Below are 27,370 nucleotides of genomic sequence, written 5' to 3'. Positions count from 1 at the left end.
CATTTTCTTAGATAGCAACCGAGCAGCCGTCGTGTGCATTGATCTTTAACCTCGTATTCGGTCTGCACAGGTAGCTCCGGAATATCAATCGCGGCGCAAGAGGGCTGTATCTGGGTTACTGCGTGGGTGGCTGGTATGTGTTCTTCTCGTTCCACTCGTCCATCTTCTTCTCGATGAAGGCGATGACCTTGGGGTCTGGCACAATAAATAGATGCCTGTCGTCCAGATCTTCAATCACAAAGCGTTGCTGCAGAGAAATATTGCAATCCATACACGTCAGTTTTAGTGTAAATTTACTGCGATTCAGCCCGAATTCACCGACCTGCACTGCTGTCTCGTTGAGATGCAGTAGATACTGCTTCGTCGCCGGGTCGCTGCGAAAATACAGACAAGATGTCGTGGGTCAGAGCCATCGAGGGCTGACACGAGGCAGGTACACGGAAGTACTGTATGTGGTGGACATCTTAATCGCACCCAGAGACCCACGCGCGTACCATTTCACGAGGACGCCCTTGTTCGCGGTCGGCATCGCTCTTCGGCTGCTGGATGAATAATTGCGACTCCCAAATTGGAGATATAAAATAAAAGTATGATGTGGTGCACACCTATAAGCTATCATCATTTCCATACGTTATGAAGTTTTGCTGGTGGACAACAATGCTGACGAAGTGCCTGGTCGTGGAAAGCAAAGAAGCTCAAACAGTTCTAATGAGGAAGTGCCAAAACTATCATGTATATGAAAACTGTGCCGGTAAGCGCCTTCGTATTAGTACGAGCTCGGTGCTGTCAACGCGTGTCCGCGACGCTCACGTGCAGGAACGAACGATAAGGGAAATAGCCAATCTTACAATATGAATTATACGTTGTATATTTTACCCGGCAGCTTTCTTCTTCGCGTCCTCTTGCACCTTCTTCAAATAGGCTTCAGCAGTTTGGATCGTGCCCTTCTTGTGTTGAGCCTTCATCCACAGCTCGTCGAATCCCAAGTAGCGAATATAATTCGGGTCTTGCAGCAGTTCTTCATAAGTCTTGTCCTTCCACTTGTATTCCAGGAATTTCGACTGGGGGCTTGCTCCTGCCTTCAGCCACGCTTTGTGGTCCGCCTTCTTTCCCACTTCCCAAGCCTTGCCCTCCAGCCTCTTCGCGAGAGTCTGCATGCCCTTCTTCCCCACGATCTTGCTGAACTTCAGCAGTGTCTGCTCTCCTACTGGTATAATCGCTCGCTCTTCGTCGTCAATAATCGTGCTGGCTGCTCTCAACAGCCTCTTCGGACTGGTCCTAAGCCTATTCGCGACCTCGACTTGGCCCGCTTCCGTGGGCCTCAAGACAGCCTCGCTCGCTGCTGCCAGGAGGGCAAACACGAGCAGCAGCGCAATGGTCCGTAGCATCCTCTCAGTCTCCAGAGACCTCTTGTGTGCTGAGCAGTGAATTGGCGAGTGCGAAGTCAAATGAATTGGTCACCAAAACACCGTCACCACCGCCTCCTACCTACGATTCAACACCAAGGACCAATCCAGAGATGCAAATGTACAGGCGCTGCATTACGTATGGCGAGATGTGAACGGCGTTGTGATCTGTGAGCAAATCTAAGAGCTGTTTAGTCTAATTCTGACAGACCCTATCACTTAAAACCCTAATTGTAGCACTTCAAACCCTACAATTGCCATTGTGGTGGTGCAGTTTTATTGAGGCGTGGCGAGACGATCTCTCCGACGAGCTCTCGCTTCCTCCAGCCTCACAGACTGCAGCGTAGCAAGGCTAGCAGGGATGCGTCTACGCAGCAGCGGCCCTATAGACGGGGATGCCAGCCTCGAGAGCAAGCCTGTGGTCGTGAAGGTGGAGGTGGAGGAGCCCTTGCGACCTTCTCGACGTCGCGTTAGGCTTAAGACCGAGGAATCTGTCGGCGTGAAGCGAGAGAAGGTGGAAAAGGTGGAGCAGGACGCTGCACCCAAGAAGAGAGCCAAGAAGGCAAAGGAATCCAAGACGCGCGTGCCTCGCCAAGAGCCAAGCGGCTGGAGGGAAATTCTGAAAGGGATCGAGGAGATGCGGGCGAACAAGGACGCAGAGGTGGACAAGTATGGCTGTGAGGTGCGTCAATACAGTACAGTACAAGTGATGCAGTTGCAATGTTGTGGAGCGGAGTGGAGTCTTGCTGAGTTGTTTGTTTGTTTGTTTGTTTACGACCGCCAGGTATTCTTCGACGAGAGCTTTCCGCCGCATGTTTGTCGCTTCCACGTGCTCATAGCGGCGATGATGAGCAGTCAAACGAAAGACCCGGTGAACGCCGCGGCAATGGGCTGCCTCATTAAGCACGGTGCGGCTTACGCTGTACATGTTGTCGGTATCTTTTGCCAACTGTTGTGTATTGCGGCGACCGTTGTTGCGTTGCGCAGGGTTGACGATAGAGTCGATGCTTGAGATCGACCAGCAGGAGCTGGCACAGCTGATTCGACCTGTTGGTTTCTTCAACCACAAGGCAAAGTACATCAAGCAGACTGCTGCGATCTTGACCAAGCAGGCTGAAGTTGAGGGTAAAGATGTTGTCGATATCCCGAGCACGTACGAGGGGCTCATTGCACTGCCCGGAGTCGGACCGAAGATGGCGACGCTTGTCATGAACTGCGCGTGGAATAAGTACGGCTGCGTTCCTTATAGTGTTTGGTTGGCATACGCGCTGAATTGCTAACTTCTATCGCAGTACTGTGGGAATTTGTGTTGACACGCATGTGCATCGGATTTCCAATCGACTCAAGTGGGTGAAAACATGGAACAAGAACAACCCAAAGTCGCAGGACCCAGAGAAAACGCGAGCGGTACATGAGATAGATTGGTTTTGGTAATCTGGAGTGTTCTTTGTTTGACGCTGGGATTCTACTGCAGGAGCTGGAGGACTGGTTGCCGAAGGAGCACTGGGGCCCTATCAATCCTCTCCTCGTTGGGTTGGGACAAACCATTTGCCTTCCGCGCGGACCAAGGTGCAGCGAGTGCAAAATCCAGGGTATTTGCCCGTCTGCAAACAGCTCCGCCATCTGAGAAGTCACATATCCCCAAATGCGCAACAATTAACGGCATTGGTTAGGCAATCGACGCCCGCAACGACGTGAAATGCTTCAAAGTGCAATGTATCCGAGGTTGGCACAAGCAAAATTGTTTTGTGGGTTGTAACCACCACATACAGTAGATATCGTAGGTCATTATTGACGAAACCATAAAAACATTTGCTATTTGCACTGTACGTGACGTTCATGTATATGGCGCTGTCGCTGTTGTCAACAGCATGAAAATGCAACCCAGCCGCTCACGTGGAAGAAACAACCGTAAACAAAGTGCCTCCTGTGTGGTCGTACTACGTATTATATAAGATCCTTCCAAGTTGGATGCACCAGCGAAGGAGGTACGTACTGCTAACTGTGGATAAAATGTGCTTTAGCATAGGAACGCCACTATCATAGCACGATCAGAAGAAAAACAATAATACTCACTGGTTGTGAATAGCACCTTTCTTCTTCGCTTCCTCTTTCGCCATCTTTATCCAAGCATCAACAGTATACAGCGTGCCCTTCTTTTCTTGAGCTTTTTTCCACAGCTCGTCGAATCCCAGGTAGCGGATGTACGTCGGGTCCTGCTGCAACTCTTCCCAAGTCTTCCCTTTCCAGTTGTACTCTTTGAATTTGGACTGGGGGCTCGCCCCTGCCTTCAGCCACGCTTTGTGCTCCAGCTTCTTCGACAATGTCTGCTTCCCCATCTTCTCAGCGAGCTTACTCAACTTCATTAACACCTTCTCGTCCAGGTTTCCACGCTCTTCGGCGTCCGTGTTGGCTTCATCCGTTGTCCTTAGAAGTCTTCTTGGAGGATCGTTCAGTCTTGTAATGGGTCCTGAAGATTAATCATGCTTGGAGTCCGCGGCCGTCAAGAGCGCGTCGCTAGCTGTTGCTAGAAGGGCAGTCGCGAGCACCAGCGCAACTACGGACACGTATCGTTTCATTGCGTTCTTCGTGCCGGATGCTGGAGGCTTGCGCGTTTTGACGAATAAGTATTGTGGAATGAGGATTCGGGAGCTACCATGGCGTCATTTGAGTCCACAGTTTACTGCGGCGTCACAACGAAATACATGTAGCACATCCTGAGACGAGAAGCTGAAGGTCGCAATCGTGAGTGTAAGTATGAACGCAAACTACATGTATGCGACGCAAACTATGGCTCATGCAGAAAATGCTCACTTGCGGCCGTATGTAGAATCGTTCGCTTCTCAGAAGTATACATCGATTGTGGAATATCCAGGCTGCCTGCGTATTTGTTGACCAAGATGCGGCTCAAGCTACACTTAAATCGATCCTTCACTCAACTCTGCATTCACTTCATAACTGCTCTTTGTGAATAGAGGTTGGAAACCACGATGTCTACGCGGGGGTTCGTGTCCTCTCAGCATGGCTCTTCAGATCAAAGCGAATCGGGTCAAGATCCCCCCACTCCGCCCGCCACTCAATATCTAGAGTGCTAAAATCAACGCCGACGTGCTTCTGGTAGCTCTCAAAGCTCCTCTCTGTCCCTAGCGCATATCTGCCCGCACTAAGGGGGGTATCTTCCAATATTTTCGCTGTCGGGTTAGAACGCAGCAAGTGTTTCACGTATCGAGACGAGGATGCACGCCACTCTTTGGTCTCCTCATCCTCCAACTCCTGGAAAACAGGACGATGCGCTCGGGTCCAAAGGTGATAAACGACAGTCTCCGAAGGTGCGAAGAAGTTCCACCCGGAAGTCCACAACCGCGCAGCCATGGATGGTTCTTCGCCGAAGAACAAGAAGCGAAGCGAATCATCGTATGGTACTTCCTCGATAACTGCAGACGACGAGAATGCAAACCCAGCAGCCCAGAAAAGAGAAGATACCGGCCTAAACAAATCAAATCATGCACAGTAGCGTGAGCTCGCAACAGCCGAGTAAAGCAGCAGCGAGCACTGAAAAAATCGATATGTGTACCCACTCGGTAGATATTTTCGCAAGTACTTTGCTGGTTTGGCGCAGCATCCCGTGGTCGTCAAACGCTGACGCACAGAGCAGCGTGGGGCGACATTCCGCTGAAATCTACAGTTAGTTAAGAACACAAAGTTAGGAATTGGCAGAGAAATATTGGCCAACGCGGAAAAAACCTTGAGCCTTACCTCGTTCGGGAGCGTATACTCGAGTGGGTACGTCGTCAAAATGGGCTTTGATCCTGGACACTTTGCGAGCTCGTTGATCAAGAAACAGTCCCACCCTGGACGGAAACGCATGTGACTGTCGATCTGTAGGTAGTACTTTTCACCCTGACACATTTGCTGCGCCTGTGCACGGGCCACACACGGGCCAGCAGCTTTCCGATAGTCCACCCGATGCACTCGGGCCTGGAATGTAGCGTATTTGTTCTCGAGATACGCTTGGGTATCGTCGTCATCGTCCACCTGTAGGCAAATGCCAACGGAAACTCGACCGGGAAATGTCGCTTGTGCTAGCAAGCTATCGACTGTGTGTCTGCATTCCGAGTCGCGGTAACTCGGGATAGCGACGAAAATTGAAGCTTGTTGTGCATGGCCGACCTGTTCACCGGTTACCGAGGGTAGTGGGCGCGATACAGCCATGCCTTTAGTCTCTGTAGGCTTGGCTTGAGGTAACGAAGCTTCTGGCGGCTTACCGTAATACCAAATTGTCACAGCCTTGCGCTCAAGATACGTCGGCAGCACTTCATGCTCGACATCTAAGCTCCGGAATACCATCAATGTGTCCAGCTTGGGAGGAACGTCCCACTTACACCCTCGTAAGTGTGTGGAGTCCTTCAGATGAACGCGAAGCTCTCCACCATGCTCAGGCTCCCAGGCGTCATTCAGGTAGTATACACACGTGACAAGGCGGACCAAACCATCCTTTGACATCACGCTCCGTTCGTCTCGCTGTGCGTTCGAGTACGTGTCGAAATGCTTCACAAACCGAGCTCCATCTCCTGGCTAATTACACAATAAAATACAATAAACCACGTCAATACAAACCAAAGCAACCGTTAGCCATAATGATGCTGCTACGTACGAAGACAGCGAACTGCGTCGACACAACATTGCGCAGATCCAACTCCGGCGAGACCTTCTTGAGTCCGTACACAAGTGACTCCACCTGCCTGCGAAGATACAGAATCGCAGAGCTCGCGCCCTTGTCGCCATCCGTCGGGGCGTTCAGGTCGCTCGGAGTCTGGATCCAGAGGATTTTGTCTCCACGCACCGCTCGGTCATTGCGGGCGTTCTCTCCAGCGCCTACTTTTGCCTCGTGGAACGTCTCACTCTGGGCCAGCTCCGTCAGTGCGTCCCTCACCGCCAACGCGTTCTGCCGCCCCAGGAACCCCTCCTTCACCACGAAACCAGGAGACTCGGGGTGCTTCAGAGCTGTAGCAAACAACGCCAACAAATCTGCAGTCAGCATCGACCATTGCACAATAAATGCGTGATACGTATGACGGACAGAAGAGCTCCGACGGATTGAGTTTCGCTGCACGATCTGTGGGGTCCAGAGAACTCGACGTCTCCGGCTGCGTCTTCGCCTCATTTTGGGCAAGTGGGGCTTGGTGTGTTCGCTTAGGCGGTGCAGTGGGAGGCGGCAGCTTGGCCCCCAAAGACGCTTCCACCAGCGCCTGAAGCTGCGGCGACAGCGCGTTGAGCAGCGTTTTCGTCTCCATTCCAGGGTTCGCCTGACTTGGCGCACTACGCAGTAACTTGTATTCGGCATTTTGTATGGAAAAGTTATAGGGAAATTTAGATGAGTTTGGGGTTTAGGGTTACTCACAGTTCATACTATACTCAATGAGTGTCACTCACAGTCCATACTGTACTCAATGAGTGTCACTCACCGAGTAAGAGTATTTGCAGCGTCATTCTTGTGGCAGCCACTTCCGTTTCTCAGAGTACTGACACAGCTATCTCCACGCCGAGTGAAGGAAGATCATATACGTACATCTACGCTGGAAACGGGGAACTGTTCAATTCTTTCGATAGCAGCGATCAATGTTTTGGAAGTATTTTGCTGTCCTAGCAATCACTACACCCAGCCGATAGCGTAGATTTGTCTCGATGCAGCCATCTACACAATGACTGACCTTACTCCAGGGACAACCCAGACGACCTTGTCCTTCACAGCTGCATCCGCTGCAAGCTCAGCACGCACCTCGTCGCCGGACTGCGTGAAGTGCTTCCACGACTCGAAGTGCAGCGGCACCATCTTCTCTGCGCCAATATCCCGAGTGAGCTGAGCTGCTTGCACGCCTCCCATTGTGATCTGGACAGGACCCGGCGGCAGCGGAGCGATGGCCTTGCCGAGGTTCATGAGCGCCACCACGACGTCGTACCTCTTCGGAAGCTCGTTCGCCAGCTGCGGAATATGCACCGTGTCGCCCGACACGTACACAACGTTCGGCAGACCGTCCGCCTCGTTTACGCCAAAGGAGGGTGACTCGAGCACGAAGCCCGTGCACTCTCCGCCAGGCAGATGCTGGGTGGGCGTTCCCGTGATCTTGATTCAAGATCAAGATTCTTGAACTGCATGCCGTTCAGCGTGACCGTCGTGGACTCCCAGGCCCTGGGACCTAGGGTGCCAGTCCACGAACATCAGGGCCTGATGTTCGTGGTCCTGACTCTGGGCGGGGAGCGAGGTTCTTGGCACCGTCGAGGGTGGTGAAGACGTGGCGGCCATTCAGCATTGTGCGACCGGATGCGTCGAGGTTGTCGACGTGGTCTTCGTGGCTGAGGAGAATGGCGACGATGACAGGCAAGTCCTCGAGTCCGAGCGCGGGATCGTCAGTCTTCGTGAGTACAAATCCACCCTCTTGGTCGAAGTCGCCACTTTTGTCGAAGGCTGGGTCGATCAAGAAGTTGACGTCGTCGATGGACAAGATGGCCGTGGCTGTAGTGATGTGTGTGACGCTGACGGTGGACTTGAATGAAGCAGACGGCATGGTTGGAAAGTCTTGGCGAGAGGAATGTGTTAGTCGCAGAGAAATGAGGAATGATGAAGCAGTGCATTCGAGTTCATGTGGGTTCGACGAAAAAAAAACTGCTGCGAAGCTCTAAAAACGCGGTCGTAATCGATTTTGTGAGTTCTCATACCATGACGGTGCCGACAGCGGCCGACAGTGGCCGACAGCGTCGTGATTGGTAGAAATAAGCATTTAGTTGAGCGGTTAATCTATTGGTCAAATCATTTGACTCAAATGTCAATTCCAAGATGCAGGCCAGGCCGCAAGGACGGCGGGTGGGTCATCAAGGAGGGCGGCGAGCCGAAGGACGTCGGCGAAAAGGGGGGGCTGCATAGTTCCGCCTGCCAAGATGTGGGTGGTGTCTGGGAGGACGGCGGTAGGCTGCACGACGACAGGCGAGTGGTCCGCGGTGGAGGCTAGGAAGATGGCGCGCAGCACGACGATGACGGTTACCTGAAGCAGGGCGGTGGGCACCAGGATGGCGGCGCAGGACAAGACGGCCGCGCCGTGGAGGATAGACGGCGGGAAGGAGGAGGAGGAGAACCGGAGCGAACGGCAAGAGGCGGCGGACCGGAGGTGGGGCGATGGGGAGGGTAGCCGCCAAGGCGAGGGCGGTAAGGGCATCGAGCGGAGGGAAACGAGCGCAAGGGCGCAGCGACCTGCTGGGAGGCGACGAGCATAGGGAAGCGTGCAGCAGGAGGAGGGCGTGGCTGCTGTGGCTTGCTGCGGCTTGCGTGCTGGTGTTGGCACCAACAACACGACGCTGGTGGGGTACTGCTGCTGCTGTGTGGACTGGCACTGTTGGTGGGGTATCGCTGCAGGTGGAATGCTCCGCAGTCACACCCCACCACTAGCGTCTAGTACTCTTGAGTAGGAATAAGTTATTGATAATAAATGGAATAAATTAATGGTTTTCTTGTATATTCTGCATTGGATCCTAGCGCTTCGCTCGTGCGGTATGCAGCAAGCTCCGCCTGAGCGACACTCCTGAATGAGCAGCTCTCACTGAGTGCTGCTTGTTCATGTTATGGGTAGGTCGATAGGCGTGCCCAGGAAACTCGATTGAGTTCGTGATAATGGTTGAAACGCTATTGCAAACGGCTCAAATCAGCTCGTCAAAGGCAATACAAAAGCTAAGTAACTTGTCGGCAGCAGAACAGATATGTATATTATATCCATATTACTTAGATTTCCTATGGGATGAATACATATTTCGGCCGCGTTGCCGGCATTATACGTCGGCATAGTGTCGGCAGCAAATATACCTACCCCTAACCATGTTGATTGGCCTAAATAGGGATCTACGGGATGCTTATTCGCTGAAAAAACGTATTGGACATCTGATTGGGCCATGGCCGCCATACAGTGGCCATGTCAAGTTCTTGCATGTCGGCACCGTCACGATATTCATCCTTATCATCTGGGAATGTTGGTGCACACGGTAGACTCGCATTACATCTGGTCAGAAAAACCTATTACACTGCACTGTGATGCTTATCACCGAAGAAATTGACGCAAATAACGGCATATTGAATATTCATACTGTACTGTTCCGCAGAGTCAGCGGCGTGACCACCTTTTACTACTAGTAGCTACGGAACGACTGGCGCGATGATCACGTAAGTAGGCTGGCGGCTTGCCAACTGATCACGACCGAGTAAACTGCAACTGATGGCAACATTCACTGGATGACCTTACGTTGCAGTCGTTCCGTCGCTGCTATACTAGCTTCAAGCGTTGGTTTGCAGCGAATTGTCAATCAACGTGCCCAAAGCCGTGAATTGCGACTAGCATTACGGGGCAGGTGTCGTATGAGAGGTTGTTTTGGTAGGACACGCAACCGCGCCGCTGCAGAACCCTGCCTGTACTCGTGAAAATATCCCCTGGACAATTCCCGTTCGGGATACATAAATAATAGTGAAACTACTGCTACGCAATAGCTATAATACTACCCGACTATACGTAGTAATGCATGCATTATCACGAGCGTTCAGTAGTAGTGGAATTCTAGACTATCCGTGATACTAATACTAATATCCAATCTTGGACCACTATCAGTGATACTGATATTATCAGTGGGACGACGACGATATCACTATCACTGATAATATCACTGATATTTATCACTCAACTAATTTTGTGTATTTAAAATATGCATGTACCTTTTTTCAGAAAAAGATACTGCGTATGTAACTTTTTCCAGAAATAGGTACATGTATTGAAAGTATGCAATGTATGCTGAGAACGAGACTTATTCACCAGATCTGCCGCTTGCTCTTCTCCATGCGCCGAAGCTCATCTCGGTTGTGACGTAGAATCAGCTGTGCGCTCTTTCGTTGTGCTGGGTAGGAATCGCTCTCGTCGTTGAAGAACGTGCGTACACATGCATGACTGCAGAACCTATATATTTGCGGCTGCACCAGTGGGGGTACCCGTTGTCGCCTTACATTTGAGTATTTCGCGGACTTTCGAGTACTGAGTAATGTGCTCGGACTTCCGAGTACGTAAACGTCATTTAAACTCGTGCGGTGCGTCAACTTGACACTACTGACTCCATTTTAAAGAGGTTGCTTGTTGAGATGCTATTCACGAACACAAATAACGTGCTACAAACCCTTAGGGAAACTTTTTTTCTGCGAGATGATGCTTCAATTCTCTATTAGCTTACTCCCTCTCGCATAAGTGGATCGATGCGTTACTCCTCAGATACCTTCAAGTTGTTTCTTCCTCCAGTCTGGTCCAAGATGGAGATGCCGGACGTGGCATCTTTCCTAAGTCACATTATGTGGAATCACTCATAAGTCAGTCAAGTGTACGCACAATTAAGTAACGCCCGTTGTCAACGTACGAACCGCGGCCGTAGAAGACCTTCGCGTGCAAGTCAGCATCCGACAAGTGGAAAGTCCTTCAACTCTTTTTAGCTCAAGATAAATAGTTACTACCGCACACACAGCGAGGGCATGTCTCTGGGATGTCTCCCCCAATTACCCCATTCTATACGAGGCGGAAGGGGTATTATAAGTTCGGCGTGAGCCAGTAACTCAATCCACCTCAACATTATCATTATTATTTACCCCATTCGTGACACGTGATCGATGACGAGGCACAGTACATTTGTGAGAGATCGATGTCGGTTTTGGTGCAAAACTCACTGCTGCAGTGATGTACCAGGCGGCCGCTCCACTGAGTGATTTTCACAACACGCTAACTTACTGTAAGTCTTGTTTGCAAACGCGTCTGCATGTTTGCTGCTCTATCACTAGCAGATCAAATTATGGCTCCTCAAGAGGTTTTGATGCAAAGCTCATTGCTGCAGTGATGTACCAGGCTGTTGAAGTGAAAACAATAGAGAACTTTCGCAAACCGATTTTAGTTGAGTTTCAGATTCGTTTTCAGTTTGGAGGAGTACCGTGATTGGAGTCTCTCAAATCTGATACTCAAACGCAATTCCGTTTTAGCAAAGTGGTGGTTTTGCTCAACTCGGTTTTCAGCTTCACTATCTCAGGATGCATATTTTCATCCAATCAAATCGTTCCCCTTAGGGGGGGGGTTCCGCCTTGCCGGCGAGCTAGCCTGCCTGCCACGTTGTTTGCGGCAACCAGCGGCTGTGCAGCCGCCCTCCGCCCCGCGGCCGCCGCGCACGGGTTGCTAGCAACATATACTCGTGCATGAAGGATACCTTTAAAACGCACTATAATACTCATCCCTGTATTCAACCGAGATGCCGAATCTGAAACGAGAGAGCATGCTCCAGTTTGTCTTTGATGGCAATTGCAACTGCTGTGACTCCTCGCAGACGTAGTAGAACTTTGAAGTACTGACCTAAGCAGATCATATAGAAGAGCGCTATCACTCGTCCATCATTATGAGCCTCATCTCGGCCGGCACGAGCGGAACCTCTCGCCGCCCACTGGCGAGTCGCCAGCCCCAGGACAACAACCTACGCGTTCTACCCAAACACAAACGCTGCCACACACGCACCACAAACACCACGCTACCTCAGACCGACACAACGCTACCACGCTATCTGTCCGCATGCCTCCCCTCCTCCCTTAACTCCGCACTCACTCTACACACCAAAATCCAACGCGCAATCTGCACCACACCAACCCGATGCAGATAGACTCACCGCACTGCGCCGCACCCCGACCGTCGCGAGAGCCAGAGCCTCAATCGACCGCCACGCTTTCAACAGACGCCCAAGCTCGAACTGCACGCACCGTGCTGGTAACACGGAACACCGAAGGCGAATTAAACCCCGCCACAACCGGGCGAGTCAAAGCGAGAAAGACGCCAACAGGCGACCGATGAAGCGAAGCGAAGGGACCGAAACTCGCGCAAACAACGCGAGCAACCGAGCATGCACAGACAAGCAAGACGGCAGTCAAAATCGGGGTGTCAGAAGCTAAGCGAAAAGCGCTCATAAGTGCAAAAGTGTTACTCAAGGTCAGCGGGTCTCGCAGAAGAACCGCGAAGTGCGCATTTGGGAGAGTGCTGATGCCAACTGATTTTATCACAGTAACATTGATCACAGTGTAGAAGCAGGGTATCGATCCCTGTACCTCTCGCATGCTAAGCGAGCGCTCTACCATTTGAGACAGTCAATCTTTGCGCACTTCATCAGTCGTGGGTCCGGGGCAAAAGTCGAAAAATTAGCGAAACTGACCCAGCCTGTGAGTTGGAGAACCACCCATACGCGCGTCCTTTGAAGATCTTCCCCAGGTTGAACTTCTGTATAATATCACTACTATTATCACTGATACCGCCACAATTTTATGCGATTATTGCTATTATCACTATCACCGGTCCGAGCTCAGAGATATATCACTACCACTATCACTATCAGTGATAATATCACTGATATCGGTGATTTTTGTCCTAGTACTACCGAACCCTGATCACGAGGCATCACTCACATTAACTGAGTTTTGTACAATAACTGAGTTTTGTACTACTAGTATACAGCAACCATTGGCATCGTCATTTGGATCTGGCAGGGCCATTCTTGTGGCAGCCACTAGCAGCATGATGGCTTGTCCGTTCCTCAGAGTACTGATACAGCTATTTCCACGCCGAGTGAAGGAAGATCATACCCGTACACCTCGCTGGAAACGGGGAACTGTTCAATTCTTTCGATAGCAGCGATCAATGTTTTGGAAGTATTTTGCTGTCCTAGCAATCACTGCACCCAGCCGATAGCGTAGATTTGTCTCGATGTGGCCATCTACACAATGACTGACCTTACTCCAGGGACAACCCAGACGACCTTGTCCTTCACAGCTGCATCCGCTGCAAGCTCAGCACGCACCTCGTCGCCGGACTGCGTGAAGTGCTTCCACGACTCGAAGTGCAGCGGCACCATCTTCTCTGCGCCAATATCCCGAGTGAGCTGAGCTGCTTGCACGCCTCCCATTGTGATCTGGACAGGACCCGGCGGCAGTGGAGCGATGGCCTTGCCGAGGTTCATGAGCGCCACCACGACGTGGTACCTCTTCGGAAGCTTGTTCGCCAGTTGCGGAATGTGCACCGTGTCGCCCGACACGTACACAACGTTCGGCAGACCGTCCGCCTCGTTTACGCCAAAGGAGGGTGACTCGAGCACGAAGCCCGTGCACTCTCCGTCAGGCAGATGCTGGGTGGGCGTTCCCGTGATCTTGATTCAAGATCAAGATTCTTGAACTGCATGCCGTTCAGCGTGACCGTCGTGGACTCCCAGGCCCTGGGACCTAGGGTGCCAGTCCACGAACATCAGGGCCTGATGTTCGTGGTCCTGACTCTGGGCGGGGAGCGAGGTTCTTGGCACCGTCGAGGGTGGTGAAGACGTGGCGGCCATTCAGCATTGTGCGACCGGATGCGTCGAGGTTGTCGACGTGGTCTTCGTGGCTGAGGAGAATGGCGACGATGACAGGCAAGTCCTCGAGTCCGAGCGCGGGATCGTCAGTCTTCGTGAGTACAAATCCACCCCTTTGGCCGAAGTTGCCGCTTTTGTCGAAGGCTGGGTCGATCAAGAAGTTGACGTCGTCGATGGACAAGATGGCCGTGGCTGTAGCGATGTGCGTGACGCTGACGGTGGACTTGAATGAAGCAGACGGCATGGTTGGAGAGTCTTGGCGAGAGGAATGTGTTAGTCGCAGAGAAAAATGCTGAATGATGTGCATCGTTGTAGAATACTGTACAGGTAAGTTGACAAATCTTGGTTTCGGTAGAAAAATAACTACGACTACTAACTGTTAATTGTACATGTATTCCCAACCAGAGCTCGGAATCAGTAAATAAAATAAAAAAAGTTGGGCAATAAAACCACTGAAATAATTTATTGTGGTCGACCTCAGTAATCGGTATTTCTCAGATTTTAGTGAGGCGAGGGTGAACGCCTTTTTCGTCCAGGGTGTATAGCGCACTATGCCGGACCGAATGAATTCGTGTTCGGAGTACCAGAGATTGTCCACGCGATAAGCAGTCCACGGGACACTGAATGACCCGGGCCTGGAACCGCTTGGACGCACCGAATCGCACTAATGCGGTCCAGTGTTTGGCGTGTGTCCTTGTGTCAACCCCTATAGGTATCGTTTACCTTTGGCGGACCGGATTTCACCGAGTTGAGTTGTTGCGATACAGAATAAAGTGTTCCTGGGATAAACCACACCGAATGAACAGAAGGTCAGGTCGAATGAAAGGGACCACAGTCAGATCCGTAATTCAGAATAACCAACACACAGAAATACAATGCCGAGCTAAACATCACAAAATATACAGCCACCACTTATTCTTTGAGACCCTTGGGTGGGGGGTCTATACACCAGTCAACTTCGGAGCCGTCACCCAAGGCACTGGCCAGCCCTGGATGCACACTCACTTACGCGCACCACCCTCACAGAATGAGGGAACAAAACAAAATATAATTCAGTCCTATCACACAGTAGTCAATCAATTCGGTCTGGGGGGGGGTGACTACCTCAACCACCAAAGACACACAGTAGGGAATATGAAATGGATGCCCGGTTAGAGCACGCAAATAGAAAATAAAGCTCTCACAGGTCACTCCGGGGTGCGAGACCCCAGTCACTGCCGACTTTGCCTTGGTACCTTTGAGTCCCCACTACACCAGTGCTCGCTACACCAGTGAGGCCTTGGAAGCGTCCCTAAACTGGCTTAGACCGCGCGCAGGCAGTCTCCTGGAGGGCTCTTGAAGACGCCAAAGTCGGGGTCCCGAGCACAGAGTCGTCCGCGTGTTCTTCGGCAAATTGGTTTCTGTTTAGATCTTACGTTTGGCTAGCTATCTTCTATCACTTCGCTGACTTTAAAGTAGGTTTCACTATGCTTCGCTTGTCTTGAGTATGTTTATGCTTCTTGGCAGTTCTTCAGTATGCTTGTCTTGGTTTCGGTATGCGGAGACTTGTTGACGGCGACACTTGTTCGGGTACACTCATCAGATGATGACGGAGGTATCTGGGTACACCGTCTCTTCGTCTTGGAACTGGACCTCTCCCTTGGATCTGCGGCTCATTCGGTGCCGCCTGTGGATCTTGGGGGATCTTGGTCTCATCCGGTTCGGATCGACGCCGCTGTGTGAACACACGCGGCGCGCACTGGACTTGTTCTTGGTGCGTCGACATCCAGTGTGGGCACGGGGGGCGGACCGAATGAACGATCCTGTCCGTCCCCATCCGGTGTGGCACTTCTCCATTCGGTACGCCGTCACCGGGTGCACCACGATCCGGTCCGGACAACACGAGGCTTCATCCAACAGGGTCTTGTGCGCGTGTGATCATGTCTGGTGGGGCGATTCAGTGGGGTGGTCCGACAACTTGACTGAGCCAATGCAGGCAGTGGCCAGGATACGTTCGCTGACCACACTTTCGCGCCTTGGGCCTATCCTGCAGTTAGGGAAGTCGGCGGACGGACAGGATGCGTGACTCCGCACCGAATATGAGCGCTCATCCGGAGGGCGCATCTCCAATCCTGTGAGCCCATGCTTGCTGCAAGCGCCGGGTCCCACCAAGTCTCCACACACATCCACAATCCACACGTCACACTCGTCTCTACCGGATCTCCATCTCATGCGACCAATCACAGCTCACCGAAGGGTCCACGTATCCATGGGGTCGGACATGGGTGCAGACAAAAATCTGTTTCCACATCGTGTCACTAGAACGTTTATGCGAATAAGCGCTTCTAGAAACTTCGGGGGCTATGCTTTCAGGTAGTTCTCCTCACCCCGCTTTCACTTTGAATTCTACCATGTCCCCGATGCCGACGCACCTCACTAGAACCCTCCACTTGAAGCTGCGAAACGACCGCTATAAGTGCCGACTGTGCTCGAAGACGCCTTGTCGACAGGCGGAAGCTCTTTGACGGCGTTGTGAAGGCGTTCCCCACTGCCTCCCGCTACTTGGGACCTAACTCCAGCGTTGTGAAGGCCCCGAATTTGAGTCTGGCGTGGTTAAGGTACTTTCAGGCAAGGAGAACAAGCTATCGACAACTGAGAACGAGCCCTCTCATGATTTCGTAGAGAGAGCGATGCAAGTGGCGATGAAGAGGGCGAGAATCTCTCTTTGCAGCGGGTGAAAAGAAATAAGCTGTCAAAGCTCATCGACTTTCGCTGAATTCCACCGACTCGAACGACGTTGAACGTTAATTCTTGAGGTTGGGATTAGTCCTGAGTCAGGACTCCTGACCACTCGTCAATCTGCGCCGTGGAGCTCAAGACACCAGGGGGACCAATCAGCGGGCAGCGCGGCGATAGAGCCAGCTGACCCAGCGGTCTGGCCAATCAGAGAGCGACGGTGAGCACCGAGAGCGCTCTGATTGGCCACGATTGGACGACGTTTCCTCCCTTTGGAGCCTCTCGTTCCTGGTGGCCTGAGCTCCGATGGACGGCGTGCACCTGGCCGACGTGCGTGCATGTTTGGCCGGGCAGCTCGTGGGTGACACCGCGGACCAAGCTGGATGTCTGAGTTGCCGCACGCGGCGACGTATTGCGGCGGTTCATTACCGTCAGCCGGAAGGCGGGGTCTGTGGGGGGTCCACGGTGGACTGCATGTCCACCGCGCCGTTTCCCATTAGAAACCAGTCCACGGGTGACGCCGTAGTCCCAACTGGACGTCGGTGCCTTCATGGCATGCGTGCGACTCTGGCAGGTCACCAGGTCGTTGGGTGTGCTTCGCGCAGCCCATCCTCAGCACCGTAGTGACGAGCGGGATTCGGCTGAGTGTCAATGTGGCCTGCGCCACACGTAGCAGGCCTGCGACGTGGATGGGAATATCGGTAAAGTTCATGGCGCGGCGGGGCGGAGTAAACGCAGGGGAGAGGCAGCTATACGGAGCGCCTTGGGGGAACAACAGTGCTGCTGGAGCGCTTCAAGATGGCCTGCAACATATACGGCAGCAAGGAACGCAGATCTGCTTGGACAAGTGCAGTGGAGAGGGCTTCGGTTCTCGGAGGGAAAGCGATGCCGTTCGGGGGCACAGGGACCGTGACGCTGTCCACGGGGAAATTAGACAGAAGTTGCCTGGGCCGTTTCAACCATGCAGCGGGCTGATGAGATGTGTAGGCTCAGAAGCGACGGTGGTATCTAGCTCGTTACTTTAGCAGGTAGACGTTGCTTATACAATCCTCAAATACAAACTGAAACTGACTCCTGACTGACCACCGGCAAAGCATGCATCTACGACTCTCGAGACGCTGGTGATGCTGAAACCTTTGGGATGATGAGCTTGTAGCTGACGCACTTAAGTCTAACAAGAGACAACGTGTAGTGGTCGCATAACGAGCGGAGGTAGCTGATTAGTGGTTTACTTTATGATCAATAGTTTATTGCCCAATAATTTATTGACTCGAGTTGACCCCCTCAATAAAATAAAATAATTATTTTGTCTGAGCCATGTTCCCAACAATACACATCACGACGAGCTATGCCATTTGATCACGATCCGAGTCAGCAAACAGGAGACATTGTACATTGCGCAAGCCATAGGCTGTGACGACAGCAGTCACTATTGCTCGGGATCAGGCTCGCTACATGTATTGCATGCAAATCGCTTAATTAAATTAAAGTTGCATGCACTCCGGTTCTCTGTAGTTGAACGAAAGCAGTAACGATAAAGATAGAAAAATGTGGTAAGATCCCAACACATACAGCACCCATCTATACGGCTTAGACCAGCAACAAGAACCTTCACGGCTGCCAATAGCTTTGTATTCTATTGAATGGGGGGTTAATTGTTTTAGTGGAGAGTGGGTTACTATTAGAGGTTGGGCTACTCTTGTAAGCCCCCACCCAAAGTAATCAAAAATTAGAGGTGGGGTACAATTAGTACCCCACCTCTAATGAAAAGCACAATACTTGTTTTGTAAAATACATGTATTGTGGAAACCGATTAGATTGTCTAATTGGGATATAAATCGGTTGATTAAGCAGATGATTAATCTTAATCGGGTCTGATTTGCTAAATCCAACCTCCTAATTAGATCGACAGACTAAGATTTGTACTCTGATTTGACAGAGCGGTCAGTTGTGCCTACAACGCCATGTGGCAAGCTGATTTGGCTGCTCCACGGTTTACAAAGCCCGGGACGGCTGATTTGCATGCTAATCAGCCCGAATGTCCGACACCCACACGGCATTCGGTGGCCGATTCAACGTAAAACCGACAAACGCTAATGCTGACGAGAAACGACAGCGCAAATACATGACTTCAGAACTTGATAAATAGATAGCAGTACACATCGAAACTCAAGAAGCGTATTTAATGCACGTGATGCTATTTCTCGTTAGTAGGTACGCGAATCACTCAGCTCGTGGCGGTAAGTGGTCGCTCGTCGTATTTCTGGCGGGTAATGAGGCAACCCCCATTTTATTAACCTTACACCGATTTATACCCTTACCAATGCCATATGAAATCATAAGGATCCCCGATTTAGTACCAGTCAAATCTCTCATGAACGCTGCTTTATCAGCTAATCCGCTCGGGCAATCACTTGTGTCGAGCATTCGTAAGACAGTTTGACGACAAATCAAATGTAGTAATTTCATTGGTTAATATTGTATTATGTAGTCTCGAGTGTTGCTGCATCTCGGCTCGTAAATTGGACTGATTCATCCGTGTGCGCATTTTGCCCCCTTTACTAGAGGCAGCGCACTTGAAATGTCCGGGCCTTTGATCCTGACGCTATGCACTAACCTTCTGCTAGAAGATTTAAATATACTTGCCAGGAATGGAATGTAAGGACATCATAGCACAGTTATCATGCGACCGTTTGTTCCCGTAGTGGAGCAATGTTTCTTCGCTTTACTGGGGTGAACGACTGTTGTCGTTCACCCCACCACGCCAACTCTCCTTTCTATAATAAAGTACTAACACTACATAGAAGATGGAGATTCGGATAGAGCGCGCAAACGCAAACCACGCTGAGGTGCGGAGGAGCTCCACACTGCTGCGCGGGCGCTCGGCACGCGCCATATCGCTGCTGGGCTCGACCTTCGGCATCGGCGAGTTACTCGGTATCTCCTGCAACTAAGCCACTGCCTGCAGCCATGCTTTTTGTCGATGCTACAGCGTAGACTCGTAGGTATAAGATCTAGGTATTATCGCCGTTGCAGAGTACGTGTTTGCATTTTGTTGCTGGACTGTAATGATTAGGTAAGAGGGGTTGGAGGATCTCGGGAAGCCCACTGGCAACACCGTTCCCTGGCTGCCACGCCTTCACAACTACTATGATGTACGCTCAAGCATAAATGTGTGAACAAGAGGCTACTTACCCTACCACACCATGCAACTGCATCGTTTCGGCGCTCAACGTTGCCACCGCGTCCGCGGCAACGATGCCGCTGTCGTGGCGAGCAGACCTGAACACTTTTGGCCAATTGTACGGCGCAAACTAGTGTCCGACAAACTGTCTTATGTTTTGACAGACAATATGCAATGTAGCCACTGGTATACACAAACCAAGACGTAGTCAAAACGCGTTGATCGGAAAACGTAAGACGCTGTCTTATGATAGGCATTCTGGGGCTAAGTATCGTCTTACGAAAGAGCATGAATCTAATCGGTTTCCACAATACTTTTATTCATTGTACTTACCGGTACGTACAAAACAAGTACCTAAAGACTATTTTCGAGAAAATAGCAGAGGATTGCCGATCAAGTACCGTGATTTTCCTGAAGTCGGATATTCTAGGGAAAAGGTCCCTCTTTAAGGACCTGTGTACTTGGGTAAGTTGCTGCTTCAAGGACCTTTGTACTTCGATAAGTTGCCCTTTCTCCCGAAGTATCATGTTCCACGCGCGAACCGGATTTTCATTTGATTTCAGTGAACTTACTCAAACCAATTTAAAGTTTGCTTTGGCTATTCGCAGAGTCCGGCAGTCGGATCGTTTTGGTGGTCAAAAAGCATGCGCAACTTGGTGTCGCTGCAGCGGCGCGTGTGGGCGCTGGAGGCGTCATCTGCGCCCACCGACCAATGCGTCGCGTTTGCCTCGATCCCAGGCGACTCGCAGGTGTTTTTCTTGCGCGCTAGCGGCCGCATCGAGTCGCTGCAGCTCGAGGAAGAAGATGCGGAATCGACGTCCAAAGACCTGGAATTGTTCGTGGACGTACGCGAGTTCGTGGACGACGCCGAGCTGTCTGCAGGGTCCTGGAGGTGGATGAGTTACGTGGCAGAGCTGGGGACGCTGGTGTGCGCCTCCACCAGCGGATCCATCGTCTCGGTTGACGTTGATGCCATGGACGGCGAAGAAGTCGGCAGCGTGGCCAGCGGACTGCGAGCCGTGACCTGGAGTAACAATCAGGAGATGCTGGCGCTGGTCACGGGTGCGGGGTCGTTGCTGGTGATGAGCAACGACTGGGAGGTGCTGCACGAGACGCAGGTCCAAGACACGCTGCCCTCCGAACTGCAGCTGCTGAATTGTGACCAAGACTCGGAGCACTGGTGCTCTCAACTGCGTTGGCGCGAGGACTCCAAGCTCGTTGCGCTGAACATTGTGACCAAGGTGAAGCAGAGCGAGAAGGTGGAGAACAAAGTGCTGGTGTTCACCGAGCAGCTCGAGTTCCATGCACTTGGACGACTGGAAGATGGACGGGCGATCCCCGGACTGGGCTCGGCGTTGGATTGGAGTCAAAGTCTAGCGTTGATCGCGAGCAGTGAGATGAGGAAGGGGCGGCTGGTTGTGGTGTTCTTCGAGCGGAATGGACTGCGCCATGGTGAGTTTGTGATCCCTGCGACGTACCGTGCACCGGCGTTTCGTGTTGGGAATGTGCGTTGGAATGCGACTTCAGACACACTGGCAGTGAGCTTGCATCCGACGGATGGTATTGGTAATAGTGAGGGGGGCAATCAGCGAACGGTGGTGCAGCTTTGGTCGAGGAACAACTACCACTGGTACCTGAAGCAGGATATGCAGCTTCGTGAGGACGACCAGCTTGTCGATTTTGCGTGGGATGAAGAAGCTGCAGGCCGACTGAATCTTCTTACGTGGTCGTCACTCACACAAGAGCTTACTTTCTATGAGCACGAGTTTGCTTGGGACATCTGCAGTGTGGAAGCGGAGTGGATGCAGCAACAGCTGACCCAGTCATCTCGTGTTAAGGAATCACAACGCCAGAGTATCGCTGTGACGGGAGTTATCGATGGATCAAAGCTGCTACTCACGCCGTTGCACCGTGCCATGGTGCCACCTCCGTTCGCACTACTCCAAGCTTCATTCGACGCCGCGATCACCTCAGTTGCGTTCGATTCCCAAAGCGAGGTTTTGCTGGCGCTGCTCGCAAACGGCACGGTGATGTTAGTGAAGAACTACCTCACTCCAGCAGATACGCGAGCTTCAGCTGCAGGTTTACCCCCTCCACCAAGCGCTGCAACTCAAAAGGTCTCCACAGGTGAGCCTATGTCAATGACAACCGTAATGCTGCCTCAACAAGCAGCGGACAACGAGACATTCACACTTGCAAGCATTTTCTGGGTCCGTTTCATCGCTGAGTCTCGACGACTCGTTTTTGCCGGAAAGACTGGACGCCAAGATCAGCTTGTCGTATGCTCGGTTGACAGTCTCAACGAAGCGTCAGCCACCGTTCATCGAACTGACCTCTTCAACGTCCGAAGAGCGTGCGAGGCTCAGCAGGTGATTGCTGGTGACAGTCTATCGGTGTCGGATTCAAGCTCTGTTACCCTCGCCGTACAGACTCACAATGGTGCTGTGTACACTCTGGACGCTATGTCTGACGCGGCGAGTTTGGTTCCGACTCGAGTATCTGGCAAATTCCCGGCGTTCTCACACTTTACGGTGCTCGACTGTCAAGTTAGCAAGGAGGAAAGTGAACCAACCGCTGATGACCTTTTGGTGATTGGACTCGAAAGCTCTAGTGCAAGGCTGTACGTGAATGGCGAGCTGTTGGCTTCCGCTTGTTCATCCTTCCGCTATAGTGCGTTGGCTTCAGTGCTGCTATTCACGACTCAAGGGCGTGAGTCGCAACTGCGTATCGCACCGTTGAATGGCCTTCAAAAGCACTCGAACGATCGCACGCCTTCGGCGGCAGGCAGCGACGGTGTCCAATGTGAATCGCGCTCGATAGAGCGTGGAGCTCTTCTTGTCGCCACGGTGGGTCAGCGTGCCAGCGTGATTGCGCAGATGCCGCGCGGAAACCTCGAGTGCATGTCTCCACGGCTACTGGTGCTGGCTCTGGCTGTGCAGCAAATTCAAAAGCTCGAGTACGCTGCGGCATTGGAAGTCTGCCGCCGTCATCGCCTCGACCTGAACGTTCTTGTGGACTTCAACCCTCAAGCCTTCATCAAAAACTTCCCACGATTCCTCATACAAAGTTTTCTATCGACTAGGCCAGCGGCAGTAACCAGTGATAGACTTTGTCTATTCATCACCAATCTTCACCCCGTCGACGTGTGGATGACGAAGTATGGACCACTGCTTGAGCCATTCACTGCTACCACGGGTGGAAGTGGCGTTCAAGAAGACAGCACAGCTGCCTACGGACCTGAAGAGAAGGTCAACGTTGTGTGTCAGGCATTTATGGACGCGATTCAAGAGCTCGAAAGCAACGGAGAGGAGACCGAGGCTGCTCTGTTACTACCGTTTGTTACGAGTGCTGTAAAGCAGTCGCCTCCACGTTTTGATGCTGCTCTCGGTAAGATTCGGGGCTTGCTTCACCGAAACGAGCTTAGTAGTGGAGACAATGATGGTACGAGGAATCGTGCAGCAGCAACGCGTGCTATAAAGCATCTGATCATGCTGACAGACGTGGACAGTTTGTACTCCGAGGCACTAGGGCTCTATGACCTCGACCTCGTTCGGACCGTCGCTACTCATTCGCAGCGGGATCCGAAAGAGTACGTGCCGTTCCTCGACCGTGTGGCGCAGCTTGACAACGAGAACTGGCGGAAGTACACGATCGATGTGCATATGGAGCGACACGCGCGTGCACTGACTCACCTCGCTGCACTGATCAACGAACTCGGTGGTGACAATGACGAAGAGAAGACCAAGCTGCAGAGCATGGCGCTGGAACTGATTGAGCGAGGAGAACTGTATGACCAAGCCCTTCAACTCTTCCCTCATGCACCTGCAAAGCGTTCGACGTCGCGGAGTGATCGTGCATTCCGCCAGCAGATTTTGAGACGGAAGGGTGATTTCCTTGAGGCGGAGAAGAAGTACGAGGCGGCGGCTTACGTCTATCTGTCAGCTTCAGACAAGGACAAGGCGCGGCGCGCATTCATCGCTGCCAATAAGTGGCAGATGGCTTTGGCTTTGAGTGCTCGCGATCAACAGACCCCTGAAAATCTCCGCAGCGAGGCGTATTCTATTGCTCAAGAGTTGCTAAACAGGCAACAACAACAGCAAGTCGGATCAGTTGACGATATCCTAGCGGTGGCAAGGATTTACGTCGAGTACTGCAACGACGTCGACGAAGCAGTGGCGCTGCTGGTTACACATCAACAGTGGGCAGAGGGCTTGCGTGTTGCTTACCTTTACAGGCGTGACGACCTGGTGGAGAGTGACATCGAAACGGGAGTGCTTCAGTGTAGTGACGACGTCCAGGAGGAGCTGGAACGCAAGGAGAAGCAGTACACCAAGCACTGGAAGCGCTTGACCACAATTCGAGAGCAGAAACGGCTTTTCAAGTTGCACGGAATCGACGGCAGTCGGTGGGACCAAGGCGCTGGAGGTGATGGCGATACAGATGCGGGTAGCGTTCGGTCTGGGGCTTCGAGTGCCGCAGATAGCGCTCTTTCGAACGCGTCCATCAGCTCAGTCGGCAGCCACAACAGCGCTGCAAGTATTGGCAACTTCTCCATGCAATCACTGTCGATGGCGACGGCTAGCCACTTTTACGCTACCCAAGCGTTGGGAGATGCTGGCAAGAAGCCCAAGGCCAAGGCAAAGCACGGAGGAATCCCCTCTCGTCGAGAAAGGCGCAAGAGAATGAAGGAGGGCAGCGCCGAAGAAGAAGCTTACGTCGTACAACAGCTTTCGGAACTACGACCCAACTCGGCATTGGCGAAAGAGATTGGTGCGTTACTGGAAATGCTGGTCTTCTTTGGCCACGTACAGCAAGCGCAGGCTCTACAGACTCTATTTGCCAGGTTCGAAAAATGCGTTGCCGACATGAAAATGCCGCCGTCAACAGATACGCTTTCGACTACGGCCGAGCAAACGGATCAAAACAAGGATTCATACCCGCAGTGGCGACTGGCAGCTTTGCAAGGATGAGCTAACTTCAACATGACGTGGAGAATAGAAATCGGCGAGAGTTTGTCGCACGCACAGGTCCCAACATGATCTACACTGTTCTCGAGTTTGGAGCACTTGCAAATTATCCACGTCGGCAGACGAACGGTAGGAAAGTGTGCGCGATATGTGTCGTCTAGGCGCCCGTTGCACTGATCTCACGTCATGCTGCGCAGAGATATGACGTGGTGTCTGAAGCTGTCGGCGTGCGCCCTCGCAGTAGTACGGGAATACGAGAATTTTGTGCGCTTGTTCGTGATGGCCTACGCCCCAGACGAAGAGGATTCCCCAAGCACTGTTGCCGCCTACTGATATCCTGATCCCGCGGGTAGGGCCACCACTGGCCCTCGAGATTGGGCTGGTCGTGGCCGGTAGCACGGGGTTTTGCCAGATGATGGCACTATTTGATAAGTCTAGACAAATGATGTTGGCATTTGCCAAATGATGTCACTATCTAATAATTGATGGCGCTCTTAATTTTGCCCTCCAATCACTCTTCAATGGCACTTCAACCGAGCATGCCTGCGCATTATGATCGAGCCGACCGCAGCCCCCATACATCGCTGCGTTGCTGTCATATGACTTGGTGTTTCATCACTATTGGCAACCACTTCTTTTGATGCCGAACCTTGGCCACTGTTGGTCTTCAGCCAAATTCTTGATGTGCTCATTTGTTGCTTGTCGAGACTCGAGTTTCATCGAAAGTCGGATCGTTTGCCCATCGGTACTGGTCAGGGTGTTTTCGGCCATGTGGATAGCGTGCTTGATACGCCGTGCTTGCCACAGCACAGAACTCTTAATGAGCACCCCGGTGTGAAGCTAATGAACACCGTCGACCTCTCAATTAGATAGAGTGCCATCAAGTGCCATCAATTATTAGATAGTGCCATCATTTGGCAAATGCCAACATCATTTGTCTAGACTTATCAAATAGTGCCATCATCTGGCAACCCCCCCCCCCCCCGGTAGCACTATGGTGGCAGTGCAACCTAAGAGACTTCCCAGAGAGCTTTTGAGTGAACATGGCTTGGGAGGGAATTGTAGTGTGAGGTGGTTATTCAAGCCATGCTCAGGTCTTGCAGTGCATTACCCCAGCTGGCATGGACTGCGTGAAGAGTCAACTAGGAGTTGGGGAGAACTATCTGTAGAAGAGAACAATCCGTAGAAGAGCAGAAATCTAGAAGTAGAAACTGACAGGCATGAGCGCTGGGGCAAGCATGCTATGCTTCCCCACTTTTGAATCTACTCGGCGATCAACACTTTAGGAAGTGTACCACAGTGTTCAAGTTATTTTCTTAAGCGGAACGCGTTACAATGTCTTCGTGCGGTGAAATCAGCACATTGAACCATCCACCGCTTTCGTCAACGTACTGGACTCCTATGACAGCAACGCGGACCTTCAGCATCGTAGGCTGGAAGACAGCAAAATGAAAAGTGAACAACTGTTTCGACCTGACATCAGTCACTAGGTGTCTACAATCGATTTGTTTCTGTCCGTTTAGGAGGAACAACATCAATCGTGTCCAAAAGTTTCATTCAAGTTGTGCGACCGCGGAATCTCCGCCATATTCCGCGAGCTGTGGTCTTACTTGGCGGGCTCGCCGCTGTTCTCCTACCCAAACGCGGCGGCACGCTTGACGCTGTCAGCAGGAGACACCTTGGTCTGGATGTCCCCCACGACGCCGTTGAAAGTGACGACACGGCACACATCGGCAATCGCAGACAAAGCTGGAGTTGGCTTAAGTTATTGTTTTTGGAGTTGTTAAAGAACTTTGTGCTCTGCCTCATAAACCTACCGAGTGAAGTGGATACAACTTCCCCGCCTTCGAAATGAAGCTCGCTTACGGGGAGAAGACGAAGCGCTGAGCTCCTCAATACCGCGGCACCGGTAGCTGCTCATCAATGGGCTAGCATACTTCATCAGACCATTCCAGTGCTCGCGGCTAACCTAAGAAGGGTTCATAGCTGATCAAACACATTCGAACAGGATACCCAGTTTTAGTTGAAGTTGTTTCCTTAGTACTAGTAGAACCGAGCTGAATGAAATGGGTGTCTTTGGCGCCACTCCACTTCCGAATCTTCCTTATCGCCCTCGCTTTGCTGGTCGCGCTAGCGGCAGCGGCCTCCAATACGCTCACATTTGTTGCAGACGCCACGACTTGCCACTGCACAACGTCGAATGCTTCCACGTACTCGTCCGATTCGGGCTATTACCCACAGAGTCCAACAGTGCTTATCAAGCGATGCTGACGCAGTTGGAGCAGACGGAGCCGTCCGAGTGCTCTAATGGGCCATTGGTGCCATTAGTAATGGCACCTTGGACCTCTACGAAGACCTCGTGACGCTCGTGGGCGATTACCGTATTGCGCAGCTCCCGACCTCTGGGTCCAGCGTTCAAGCAGCTTTCCATCTTCATCAGCATCGTCGTCATCGTCACCTTTTTCTCCTTTTCCCATACTTACCTTCGTACTGCTCCTGCCGTGTCTTGATCGGCATCGTCGTACAGCAGCTGTGGTGCTCGCGGCCGCTACATGTACTTTTCTAACAGTGCCTATGTCGTCATACCGGAAATGTCAGTGCTTCAGCGACTTTGGACAACTTTGCGCAACTTCAGAGAGATGGATCTAAACGAACAACCC

General features: G+C 51.9%; 9 protein-coding genes and 1 pseudogene across 10 annotated transcripts; 2 read left to right on the top strand and 8 right to left on the bottom strand.

The window, feature by feature from the left end:
* Positions 1–115: 115 nt before the first annotated feature.
* On the bottom strand, positions 116–529 carry PHYSODRAFT_333915 (hypothetical protein; the record flags this gene model as incomplete). The annotated part of the gene is made up of 3 exons (XM_009531157.1): positions 116–247; positions 323–374; positions 495–529. 3 exons carry the CDS (start codon positions 527–529, stop codon positions 116–118), a joined length of 219 nt encoding a protein of 72 aa, XP_009529452.1.
* A 343-nt stretch (positions 530–872) lies between these two features.
* Positions 873–1,388, bottom strand: PHYSODRAFT_286360 (hypothetical protein; the record flags this gene model as incomplete). The annotated part of the gene is made up of 1 exon (XM_009531156.1): positions 873–1,388. The coding sequence occupies one exon, from the start codon at positions 1,386–1,388 to the stop codon at positions 873–875; it is 516 nt and encodes a 171-aa protein (XP_009529451.1).
* Positions 1,389–1,703: 315 nt separating this feature from the next.
* PHYSODRAFT_561415 (hypothetical protein) lies at positions 1,704–2,840 on the top strand (the record flags this gene model as incomplete). The annotated part of the gene is made up of 4 exons (XM_009531155.1): positions 1,704–2,088; positions 2,191–2,314; positions 2,394–2,634; positions 2,699–2,840. The coding sequence occupies exons 1-4, from the start codon at positions 1,768–1,770 to the stop codon at positions 2,838–2,840; spliced, it is 828 nt and encodes a 275-aa protein (XP_009529450.1). The 5' UTR covers positions 1,704–1,767.
* A 662-nt stretch (positions 2,841–3,502) lies between these two features.
* PHYSODRAFT_447927 (hypothetical protein) lies at positions 3,503–3,841 on the bottom strand (the record flags this gene model as incomplete). The annotated part of the gene is made up of 1 exon (XM_009531154.1): positions 3,503–3,841. A coding segment is annotated over one exon (339 nt), but the record flags the coding sequence as incomplete, so codon positions are not given.
* Positions 3,842–4,624: 783 nt separating this feature from the next.
* PHYSODRAFT_506080 (hypothetical protein) lies at positions 4,625–6,700 on the bottom strand (the record flags this gene model as incomplete). The annotated part of the gene is made up of 4 exons (XM_009531153.1): positions 4,625–4,893; positions 5,306–5,981; positions 6,061–6,410; positions 6,487–6,700. The coding sequence occupies 4 exons, from the start codon at positions 6,698–6,700 to the stop codon at positions 4,625–4,627; spliced, it is 1,509 nt and encodes a 502-aa protein (XP_009529448.1).
* Positions 6,701–7,101: 401 nt separating this feature from the next.
* Positions 7,102–7,972, bottom strand: PHYSODRAFT_507820 (hypothetical protein; the record flags this gene model as incomplete). The annotated part of the gene is made up of 2 exons (XM_009531152.1): positions 7,102–7,530; positions 7,625–7,972. The coding sequence occupies 2 exons, from the start codon at positions 7,970–7,972 to the stop codon at positions 7,102–7,104; spliced, it is 777 nt and encodes a 258-aa protein (XP_009529447.1).
* Positions 7,973–12,527: 4,555 nt separating this feature from the next.
* PHYSODRAFT_t837 lies at positions 12,528–12,600 on the bottom strand (annotated as a pseudogene). Its single transcript has one exon. The product of its transcript is annotated as a tRNA-OTHER (tRNA).
* Positions 12,601–13,217: 617 nt separating this feature from the next.
* Positions 13,218–14,088, bottom strand: PHYSODRAFT_333911 (hypothetical protein; the record flags this gene model as incomplete). The annotated part of the gene is made up of 2 exons (XM_009531151.1): positions 13,218–13,646; positions 13,741–14,088. 2 exons carry the CDS (start codon positions 14,086–14,088, stop codon positions 13,218–13,220), a joined length of 777 nt encoding a protein of 258 aa, XP_009529446.1.
* A 6,299-nt stretch (positions 14,089–20,387) lies between these two features.
* Positions 20,388–24,713, top strand: PHYSODRAFT_561412 (hypothetical protein; the record flags this gene model as incomplete). The annotated part of the gene is made up of 2 exons (XM_009531150.1): positions 20,388–20,960; positions 21,009–24,713. 2 exons carry the CDS (start codon positions 20,388–20,390, stop codon positions 24,711–24,713), a joined length of 4,278 nt encoding a protein of 1,425 aa, XP_009529445.1.
* A 1,630-nt stretch (positions 24,714–26,343) lies between these two features.
* PHYSODRAFT_302134 (hypothetical protein) lies at positions 26,344–27,227 on the bottom strand (the record flags this gene model as incomplete). The annotated part of the gene is made up of 5 exons (XM_009531149.1): positions 26,344–26,459; positions 26,577–26,679; positions 26,870–26,938; positions 26,983–27,110; positions 27,194–27,227. 5 exons carry the CDS (start codon positions 27,225–27,227, stop codon positions 26,344–26,346), a joined length of 450 nt encoding a protein of 149 aa, XP_009529444.1.
* Positions 27,228–27,370: the final 143 nt, after the last annotated feature.

This window comes from Phytophthora sojae (genome assembly GCF_000149755.1).
Source record: "Phytophthora sojae unplaced genomic scaffold PHYSOscaffold_5, whole genome shotgun sequence".
NCBI lineage: Eukaryota > Oomycota > Peronosporomycetes > Peronosporales > Peronosporaceae > Phytophthora > Phytophthora sojae.
Note: the sequence above shows the minus strand (reverse complement) of the source record. Positions and strands in the feature narration are given on the sequence as shown.